We start from the raw sequence: 11414 nt of genomic DNA, 5'->3' as shown, positions 1-11414 counted from the left end.
GCGGGTCCCGCCGTCCGGGGGCGCCCGGCCAGGGGCGACGCGGCCCGGCGCGCGGGTGGGCGCGAGGGAGGGAGCGCGTCGCGGAGCCGCCGGGGCAGCACTTGTCCTGTAATCGATTGCCGAGCGCGCCGAGCGGCCCAGCGCGCAGAGACGCGCACACGCGCCTCGCCAGCCCGCGCGCACACACATACACACAAACACACACACACACACACACACACACACACGCACCCAGGCACAAGCGCCCCGGCCCCGCACACGCGCGCGCGCGCGCGCACGTCCGCCCGCGCCCCGGCCCCGCCGCCCGCCCGCCCTCCGCCCGCGGGCGTCTGCGCGAGCCCGGCCGGCGGGGGAGATGTGCTCTGGCTCCGGCGGATCGGTTTCTCGGGGTTTGACCAGCTGTCCCGGGCTAACCCTGCTTCTCGCTGAAGATGGAGGAAGTAAAAACAGGATTACCCTTAGCTACAGATCCACTGCCTTAGTTTCCACCACCAACTGCAGTGCACAAACACACGTTAGGCACAGGAAAGAAAGAAAGAGAGAGGACACACTAACAGTAAACACAAACAAAAGGGTGATGGGATTATTTTACTGCATGCACTGCTGAGGTAAATCTCCGCTTGGCTTTTGCGTGGTGAAGAACAGCTCTTGTTTTATTTGTCTTCTGATTCATAGATTATATATAAATATGTGTATCTGATTTGCAAGGAGGGGGGGAGTGTTTTCAAAGTTAAGTGTAATTATATAGCATCTCGTTTTGCACCGTGATGTGATCAAATGACTTGTTGCTGTTAACCAGTAATAATAAGATATAGATACTATAGATATTTTTTTCTCTGGGAGGGATGCATTGTGGTTATGATTAGGCTAATGATTTCTGTAAAGGACGCTCAGGGAATCGGGTTGAAGATGATGTCTTCTGCCTTAATTTATCGTCCCCTGCTTGTAATCTGTTTCTGGGATGTTAATCGATTAATCAGTTCTCATCTCTATAGCTGTCATGGATTTGGACTTGTTTTGCTTTGTTTTAACTTGAATTCCAAGAAAGGTGGGGTAGCCTGGAATAAATTGCAGCTGTGTATCTATCCCAGCTATAAGGGAATATCCAAATCCTGTTGGAATTAAACAACAACAACAACAAGCTGGTATGACACGTAAAAAGGCAGCAGTTAAATCACTTTGACAGGTTCTGGTGTGGGTGAAAGAGGTGGACTTAAGATTTAATTTATTATTATTATTTTGCCAAGGGCGAAAAACAGTCCTGTGAAGTTGGCCTAGGTTCTTTGCTGGGTTCCCCCTGACTGTCCCTCCCCTATCCGCCCCCCCCCCCCCCCTTCTTTCAGTTTTCTTGTCTTAGCTTTTGGTCGATTCTTAAGGAACCGGTGGATCAAGTTTTTTCTCTTCTTGTTAATCGCATTGCTGTAGCACTGACTGACCTCTCTCTCTCTCTTTTTTTCCTCTTTCCTGAAAGTACGTGGTGCCATTCCGGAGTGACTTTTCCTACTAGACCATCCCAAAGGGACGAGGGGGAGGGGTGAAGGAGGAGGAGGTGGTGGTGGAGGAGAAGGGGGGTGTTCCTTCTCTCTCATTTCTTGGTTTTGTTTATCAGCCGATCTGTTTGCTGGATTTGGGCTCGGAATGACCCACCTGTAAAGTGCTTTTCCTTCTTCCTCGCCTTGAACTATGCAGGGGGCTTGGCTTGGAAGGGGCTAGGGAGGGAAAGAGAGAAGGGGGAAACACAAAAAACTTCTTTCTTTCTCTCTCCGTTTATCTTCAGCACGACATTGTCACCTCCTCTTTGAGGGGTTAGAAGAAGCTGAGATCTCCCGACAGAGCTGGAAATGGTGATGAATCTTTTTTAATCAAAGGACAATTTCTTTTGTATGTACATTTCGTTTCTCTTTCTCCTTTTCTTTCTTTCCTTCTCTGAGGGTTAATAATCTTTTCATTGATGGGGCAGACTTCTTTCGCTTCTCCCTGACGTTTCTTTCTTAATATGTGTGTGTTAAATGTGTACATTTTTAAAGAGATAAACTCATTTGTAAAATATCCAAAGAAACTGCTCCCCTTTTAAACTTTATGGATGCCTTTCTTTAAAGCCTTATGTAATCATAATTTGAAAGAATTTGGTAACAGTACAGCAGGTTGAAATTTAAGTGCTGTGTAGTGACTGAGTTGGGAATTTGATCTGATTATTCCATAAAGAAGAAAAGTTTTTTTTTGGGGGGGGGGGTTGGTAGGGAGGGTGGTGGTGAAGAAGGGGAGGGGAGGGAGAAGGGAAGTGGTTTTGGAGACAAGAAGTGAAGCTGCCTGTTTTCCAGTAAGTAATGGAGAAATTCCAGGAGCCAGGGCTAAATATACTTGGCGATCAATACAGAAATGGCTCATTGTGAATAATTTAGCTGCTGGTGCAGTGAGAGTTTTGAAACTAAAGGCAAAAAGGACCAGGGCCAAAGGAAAAAAAAAATAAGTAAAAATCATCTCAGGACATGTCAGTTCTTTAAACTTTTTTCTTCAAAGAATACAGTTAGCTTATCGATCTTTTCATTATGTGGAATCAAAGCTAGGGGGTGTCATCTCATACAATTTATTTTTGTTTCTGAGAAGTAAGTTCTTCTTTTGTGTCATTGGTGCATGAAAACAATTCCCCAAACTTTGCAAAAGTGATCCCCTTCCTCACAGCAAAAAGTGTATGAATTTTTTCAAATTGGAAGGTATTAAGTAGGCTCGGCATTAGTAGCCAACCATGGTCTGGCAGTAAATTAAGGTTATATTGAACAGGTGCTCACACAGAACTTGGGGCTGGCTAAAATGTCAATACAAGCCGGGCAGTTGGGTAACTGCTGCAGAAACCTTCCAGAGGTACTTGGGCATGAAGTTGTTTTGTTTTGTTTTGTTTTTCCTCTGTTTGTTTGTCCTCCCCCCTCCCTGTTAGAACATGATGAACCAACTTGCAACAATTGTGAATAGAGCTATCTGTATACTCGGAAAGTCCTCAGACTGCAGCTTGATTGTAGGAAGTAGTGAATGGTAAAATACTTCAGTCCCAGTTAAAGCAGACACATTTGAGGTGTATCCCCTTCCTCTTTTTTTCCCTCTAAACTGAGTAAATTCTGATGAACAGAGTCTTTACTTTCTCGATACAGCCCATCTCACAGCACACTTATCTTTCCTATCCTATCTCCAGCAGGAATCAGATCATTTGCAGAAAGAGTTCAGTGACTTGCAAATGAGCACATACAGTACACCATAGTATGTTTCTTGGGCACAGGTTGCAGCCACAGCAACGTGGGCTAACTGCTTGGAGCTTCAAATAAGTTAAGCATTTAATGGCAGAGACTGAAAGGAATCCTTGTGTTAAGGGTATAATCTTTTGTATTGCAGCACTGCACGTTGACTATGGAAACAGAGGCTATTGATGGCTATATAACGTGTAAGTATTCGTTTTCATTCATCTGTTTTTGGTAAATAAAAGCATGTTTGTTACCTGTATTTTAATTTCTGAATTGGAAATTTTTATCAAGAATTGTATACTCTTACTATCTGTTCACAGTTTCACCTTGTAAATGAGTTTGAGAAAATAGCAGGAAAGTGAAATAAGAAGGAAGTATATAGATACATACTTGCCATATTAAGGATATTATTTAAGTCAGTAATAGTTTAGCAGATCAAAACTTTCCTACTTGATTTTTTTCACTTAAGTTTAGACTAGGTTGGGTTACATATATGTCTACAAATACGGCATGTACTAAATATTTAGTACTCTGTAACCTAATTTTTCAGACACACAATATGAAAGAGAATTAGCTCACTTAAGTTGACTTCTTTCTTTCTTTTCTTTCTTTTTTTTATTTTAGCAAACTCTCAAATACCCAACTCTCTGGCCAACATTTTGGAAATACTCTTTAAAAATACCGGGTGCTTAATGATTGTTAGATGTTAAAGGAAAATTTTTTTCAAACAGAAGATACTTTAGATATAAACCACTCCATTTGTCCTTATTTTACAATTAAGATGACTGTGGTAGTGAAAATTTGTAAATGTTTTATTCTGTGCTGGTTGTGGCTTTTCATCATTTCATTCATTTATTATATATTTCTAAATAACTTTTCCTTATAATTTTTTGAGAGAAAAATGTATTTCATTAACATTTCAAGACTATGCATGCTTTTGCGTATATGATTACAAAGTTGGTAATTAGATTTTAGGTGACAATGAATAGAGACCAAAAGATTTTATTCTGTGAAAACAGGTGACAATGAGCTTTCACCTGAAAGGGAGCACTCCAATATGGCAATTGACCTCACTTCAAGCACACCCAATGGACAGCATGCCTCACCAAGTCACATGACAAGCAGTAAGTCTTCATTTTATGATTTTTTTTTTCCTATTTCTCTAGTGATAGACTTGAATTTGTTAGGTCTGTAGGGTCCACTCATATTGTGGTGTAGCTGCTGCTATAGATTTTGCTAAAGAAAGAACAAACAGATTTATTCCTGCTCATTTTGGTATCAGAAAGCATGAGCCTCCTTACTAGTCTGAACTATCCCAAGGTGGCATTTGGGAGCTGGTGCTTACCTGTATCAGGTAAGAAATGTTAGGCTTTGCTGGTTATTCTTTTGTTTTGCCAGTTTATGATGATTTGTTTTTTTTGTTGAGTAAAAAGAAATATGGAAACATGTTACTTCATAGTAAAAAACAAAAAGGAAAAATTTCTCTCTATTGCCTTGGCACAAAGCTAATACATTAGTGGTAGAATCGTAGTGTTAGTTGCTTTTTTAAGAAAATGTGAAAGTTTCTTGTCCAAAGCATTGGAAGTAATATGTGACCGAAAATTTGTAGAACTCATTTACATACATTTCTCTGACAAAGTGAAAGCATTTTGTTTTAGGTTGTCAGAAAAGAACTGAGAAAATTTGGAAGGATGTTTTGAACTTGCTGGATTAGTTTTGGCTACTATTTTTGATAGTCATTCTTTATATCAATATATAGCAAACATTGTTTTTGTGTAATAAAAAACAACTTGCATGCTGTCAGTGACAGAAGACAAATACTTTATTAAGGATTTGGTTTGTTTTCTCTTAATTATGTTTCATAAATTGTCAAGTGCAAATGCTTTATTACTCCTACTTAAACTTAATTTGAAATCTGTGTTTCCATTTTACTTCTGATATGTGTTATATTCTTATATAGAAAGGACATCTGATTTCCATCTAAATGCAATGTACTTTAAAAGCTTTCTATTTGGGTGACATGTGAAGGAAAGGCATTTTCTTTTTAAAGATGATTTAATAACAAACTGAATCATATGATGAATTATGAGTATATTCTTAATATGTTAATTCTGATTATCTTGAGAGAACAAATTTTTCTTTCCATTTCCCTCTTATAGCTTTCAAAACTTGAGTTTATTGTAAAGTTACTAGCTTCATAGGTAGTTAAGTCTTCTGAATTATAAGCAACAGTATATAGAGTACTGGTAAATACATTTTGCAGTTTTTTATTTTTAAGTGACTCTAGCTATTGACTTGAAAGCGTGACTGAGCTGTATGAACTTGCTTTTAAAAGTTTTCTTTGTTTTTATTAATGGGAATCACTTCCTAGGAAGATTTCATTCTAGAAGCAGTCACTGAAATTCCTTTATGACATAGGAAGATAAATTAATAGTAAGAGAATGTGTATTAGTTATAGTGCTAATCTCTTGTAATGGATCTTATAGCATTAATTAATTTTTTTGCTAGTTGACTATTAATTTGATAAAAGTTATGTACTGTTGCAATATAGGGAGTATAATTTTTGGACATTTTAACATTTAATGTGACTAGGTCCTTGGCAGAATAGATTTTTATTTTTCAGATAATTTTCATTTAATTTCCTAAAGCATAAAGATAGATTGATATGCAGTTTCTGTTAGCTTAAAATTTAGCTTAATATTGTCTTTAGAAACATTGAGTATAAGGGGTAGGTAATAATATGTAATTGGACTTTGTTATCCCTGAGCCACCATTGGAATATCAGCAGGAAAGTGCTTGTTAATTGGTTAATTAGATCCTTTATTTGTGAATTTGATTTTGGTTTTGAAGTAATCCTTTCTAAAAGGCAGTTCACTCATTTATTTTGAATAAACATTGCAGAGTTGTAGGCATGATCACTTGGACAAATAAGAACTGTGCTTTTGACATTTGAGTTTTTCTCACCCAACAACAGTAAAATTATGTTTGGTAAAGAGATTTTGTTTTTGTTTCTTCTTTTTTTAAACTTACTAGCCTGTGGCAATTCCATCTTAGTAGAGTTTTTGGCTAAGCTGCATGTGTTTTCATGTTCTTTTCCAAAGAGTTGCAGGTTAAATATTTTGGCTCTCACTTCAGAGCTGTCTGTTGCATCCTTTACATAGCCTCTATTTACAGTATCTAGGTTACCCACTTAGGTGTTAGATGGAGAAGATACCCATTTTTCCTCTCTTTTAGATCTAGGAGAATATCAGCATTTTAGATTGCCAAAGCAAATAGCACTAGAGAGGGATTCTTGTCTGTTAATTAGAATAAGAAACCTATAGTTGGTCACTCAGATGTTTTTCTGTTACTTGGAATAATGATTTGTACATTTGCGACTTGGCAAATCACTTGTGGCCGAGATCACTAGTTTACCTAAATCTCTTTATATGCATTGCTGACTTTATTCTATGAAAAGATCTTATTTATTTTCTGCATTTCTTTAATATCTTCAAATAGTCTTCCTACAGGGCTGTGACTTCCAGAAACAGAATTGCAATGTTGATTGAAAGTATTAGAGCCAAAAGTAAATATGAAAACCTTTATAGATAGAATGAGATAGGCTCCGTAGCAGGAAGGAGGGGACAGGAGTATATGTGTAAGAGGTGAAAAGTTATTTTAAAACAGTTTAAAAAAAATAAGAGAAATAGAATCTTTGATTTTTATGAGATAACTAACGTCCTAGCAGTAAAGTAACACTGCTATGTGAGAACCCACTTATTTTCACTGTAGGAAAGTGGTCGGTTGTATTCTGAGGTCATAGTTGTTTGTTTGGGTTATTTGACGACTATTCTAAGATGAAGGGTACCTGTGCAACTTGCTGCCAGCTATTGTATAAAAAATAATGACAGCAGCTATCATTATTTGACAGTGCTAGAAGAGTGCATCGGTGACTTGGGAGAGAACTAAAAATGTACAATGCCTGACAGTCTTTGGTTTTAAAATTCAGCATGTAAGATAATCTTAAAAAGATGTGAGAGGTATTCGTGAACTTAACATTTTGTAATGACTACTTCCTATGTTTTCGAGTGAATTTTCTTAGAGAAATTTGGACTTTTTCTTCTAGAATGAGGATCTCTTTGATAAGAAGATGGGCATTGTTGCCTGAGATCATTAGTGTACATATTGAGTCTGCTGACAATCTCCTGTGTCAGGGATGACAGTCTCTGCCTTGATGGCTACTGGAAATACACAGTGTTAAGTGATTTTAAAAATAGAATCTGAAAGTTAAGAATCTGAGACAGACAACTCAGACAGAACAATATAAAAATAATCCATATTATATTTCGGCCCATCAGATGAGACTTTATTTTGTGATTCCTTCTGTCTCTGGCTTAGCTCATTTCCAATTCTTGTATACTTGTTTCCGTATTGGTTTCAGATTATTCTGTAACTGCTGCTGAGTATTTTGAAAGGGTTTCAAGGTTCAAAAAATTGTAATTAGTCCTATTTTCCTTATCATCGTCTACTTTTATAATGCCAGTAAATAAATTTTCTTTGGAGATAGCTAATGGTGTGAAAGTGCGTTGTGACACAAATTTTTTTCCTATTACTTTAAAACCTTTACATGGATCCACTTTGCAGTCAATACCATTTATCAGTCAGTTTGATGGCCAAGTGGCATGTGTGGAATTGGAAGAAGTAGTAATTCTAGTTTTACAAGACTCTGACCAATAATCAGGTCAGCGAATCTAGTTTATTCTTTTCAGAGTGCTTCACATTCATTTTTTTTTTCTCTTAGCTGGTTTCCATTTTTAGAACCTTGTGAAGTGTAAGTATATTATGGTGTCTATTTTTCCTGTGTGGAAATGGAGGCTTGAAGAAACCAGTTGTCTTCTAAGGTACCTTAGGAAAAGGATGAAGTTGTCAGGATGGGGACACTGATACTACCTTGTGGGTTAGTTAGATCACTGATATCTGTAAAATGTCATTATCTCAGGGTGCTCACCATGTCCAGAACTGACCCACGTTTTAGTGGCAAAAACAGTATTACAGGAGTTATTATGAGGGTGGAGTGATAACAGATAATCTTGTTAAGCAGATGTTCTAATGCACTTTTAAAAATATGGCTTGTATCTTGAGACTCACCAGCTTTCTGAGTTGTCTTCTGTAGCTTAGCTTGGCAGTCACCCTTGGTTGGATTTCCACAGCACACACCCTAATATAACACCAGATAGACTTGATGTAAAAGCTCATTCTGTTTTTCAATTGTAGTACTTAGTTTTGTATATATATGCAACATACCTTACATTTAGTTTTTACTTGTTAGGAAATTTTTTTTAAAAGTTTGACTTGATTTCTTTATAGCTATCAGCGGTGTCATGGCCATGTACCAAGAGAAAGAAAAAGAAAGGAACTAAAGGAAGTATGTATGAGCAGGGAATTAACAACAAAATTGCTGTATTTTTTTTTTTTTCTTTGCTCCTCATTCTGCCTCATCTTTTAAGTCTGCTTTGAAATAAGAATAAATGTCTGTCTTGGAGAAACAAAATAGCTCACTGTAGAAGTGTTGTTTTTATTGCCTCTATCTTTGTCTAAATTTGTCTTATCCAATGAAAACACACTGAAACAGTGTAACACGATTGGTTAGCTTCTTTTGGGACTCTTCCTTCAAGCTGTCAGGAATTCAGATCTCTAGGTCCCATGCTCTTCTCTCCTCACTTTGAATATCAATATATTTTGATTTTATAATATTCTAAAAGATCAGTAGCCGTGTGACAGTCCTAAAATGAGGTAGACTGTGTTGTTTTTCTTTGCCTGTTTCCTTTATATCCGTTTATGTGAACAGATATAAGTGTATTTTATACTTAGTGATCTGGTAGGAGTTTCCTTTTATGAATTAATCGGGCTCAGGAATCTCTGTTGAAATAGGTAAAGAGTATTCAGGAACTATTTTTCTTTATTTTAAATGCTTAATCGCACTGGAGTGAGAAAGCGAAGGGAAGTATAATTTATTGAGTGTACCTAGGATGCCGAGTGCTATGCTAAGTGCACCCCTCTTATTTCACTTAGTCTCCACAACAGCTCTGTGTGGACACTTCGCTTTATAATACCGAGAACTGAGGCTTAGAAGTAATAGATTGCAGATGGTTAAAAATATGGGCTTTGGAGTTATACACGGCCTTGTTAGAGTTCTTGCTTTGCCACTGATCTGCTGTGTGATCTCAGCCATGTTACTTCACATCTCTGAGCTCCAGTTTCCCTACCTGTAGCATGTAAGCAGTCCTTACCTCATTGGACTGTTGTGAGGTTTAAATGAGGCAATATATACAAAATATTTAGCACACTTCCTGGCACATGCTAACATCTAATAAATAATCACTGCTCTAACCCTCAGAGCAGGCACATTACTTTTGTACCAGTCCATGATTCATAAGAAAGCTTTTTTTCAAATCCATGTTTGTTTGAAATTCAGGTCTTTTGCTGTTTCCATTTTACTACAGAGGTCCATGGAACGGAAATAGGCATTTCTAATAGTTTAGGGTAAAACTGGCAGGAAAAAAATTGCTCTGTTATTTAAAGGATCTCTGAAGATTTGGTTTAGAAAGAAGTAGAGTTCGTTTGTATGGCAGAATTTTTTTTTATTGGGCTTCAGTGTTCCTGAGCATAGTTTTATCTTTTTGATTACATGTCAAGAAAATCATTGCTCAGCATTGGTACTGTAAATATACCAGTGATTAAGAATAGAAAAACTCCTCTTAATAGAATAACCTAGCCATATCTAGGGAGAAGGCAATGGCACCCCACTCCAGTGCTCTTGCCTGGAGAATCCCATGGACGGAAGAGCCTGGTGGGCTGCAGTCCATGGGGTCGCTAAGAGTCGGACACGACTGAGCAACTTCACTTTCACTTTTCACCTTCATGCACTGGAGAAGGAACTGGCAACCCACTCCAGTGTTCTTGCCTGGAGAATCCCAGGGACGGGGGAGCCTGGTGGGCTGCCGTCTATGGGGTCGCACAGAGTCGGACACGACTGAAGCGACTTAGCAGCAGCAGCAGCAGCAGCAGCAGCAGCAGCCATATCTAGAATCAGTTTTTTTCTTTGAAAATCTGTATCTAAAATTTCACCTCATTTGTTGCTTGTGGCAGAACCATAAATTCTCATTTGATGATACCTGATCAAGCTGTAGGCCTGATTGTTGATTAGTTGTGCATTTTGTGGGTAATAGCTTAAGTGTTTTAAATTTGAGGTCAACTTAAAATATAATTATCACTTATAGGCATTGACACATTGCTATATTGTTCTAGCTGATTAATTCGGCAAATATTTGTAGGCAGTCTTTTATATGTCAGGCATTGTAGGGTAGATTCAGAGATGAATGGTACACTATTCTAGTCCTCCTGGAGCTCATACTTTAATTTAAAGAGACATCTGAACAAGGCAGTATTCTGTGATAAGCTCAGTGTTCTTATTATTATGGAGAGCAAGGAATGGTGCTGGTTTGGGAAGGCTTCTTGGAGGGAGAGGCTCTTTAAGCTGAGACTTACTAAATGAATAGGATTTAGGAGAGAAGCGGAAGCCTTGTTCACCAATGAATCCACAATGGGAGCTGAGAAATAATATGATTATGTTCTGGGAAATAAAGCAGATTGGTGTCTGTGGAGTGTGAAGTTGGAATCTTGGAATCTGAAGCCTGAGATGACTCTGGAGAATTAATCAGGGCAAGATAATGGAGTATCTAATATAAGAGAAAACTTGAATTTCATTTTCAAGGGAGCACAGGTTTAAACAAAGCTGCTGACTTCAGTCTTCTTATTGACATGGATCATACCAGCTATAATAGGGGTAAAAATATTGTAGATGGGAAGCAGTCCAGAGGCAGGGACTTCTTTAACAGACTTCTGCAGTGATAGGATGAAAAGTCATGAGAGCTATAGTAGTGCATATAATAAGGATGGGAAGGATTTGGGAAATAATAGCTTAAAGTGGACAGGACTTGGATAGAAGGGTTAAGGAGAGGAGGAATTTCATGATGATGATCTCTACATTATTGGATAGATGGAGTAGGTTCCATCAGGGAAGATAGGAAATAGTGAAGCAGGTTTCCAGGATAAGATTTAATTTAATTCTGCGTACAGAGTGTTTGAAGTACCTGTGGAATTTGGGAGAGGCTAGTAATCAGGCCGGAGGATAGATTAGAC

General features: G+C 38.1%; 1 protein-coding gene across 16 annotated transcripts in view; it reads left to right on the top strand.

The window, feature by feature from the left end:
- IKZF2 (IKAROS family zinc finger 2) overlaps positions 1-11414 on the top strand; it is a 190458-nt gene that overhangs the window by 17280 nt on the left and 161764 nt on the right. For 4 of the 16 annotated variants that reach the window (XM_020881199.2, XM_070458603.1, XM_020881198.2 and 1 more), the window contains exons 2-3: positions 3385-3433; positions 4253-4357. In XM_020881199.2, the coding sequence (XP_020736858.2) occupies positions 3385-3433; positions 4253-4357 (154 nt within the window). Of the gene's footprint in view, positions 1-329; positions 609-1371; positions 1471-1577; positions 1650-1777; positions 1882-3384; positions 3434-4252; positions 4358-4423; positions 4588-11414 lie in introns of those variants that run through there. The other 12 variants (XM_020881200.2, XM_070458605.1, XM_070458610.1 and 9 more) reach the window with 10 other exon arrangements.

Source organism: Odocoileus virginianus, chromosome 30 (genome assembly GCF_023699985.2).
Source record: "Odocoileus virginianus isolate 20LAN1187 ecotype Illinois chromosome 30, Ovbor_1.2, whole genome shotgun sequence".
NCBI classification, from domain to species: Eukaryota; Metazoa; Chordata; class Mammalia; order Artiodactyla; family Cervidae; genus Odocoileus; species Odocoileus virginianus.
The sequence above is the reverse complement of the archived record's forward strand: the minus strand, read 5'-3'. Positions and strand labels throughout refer to the sequence as shown.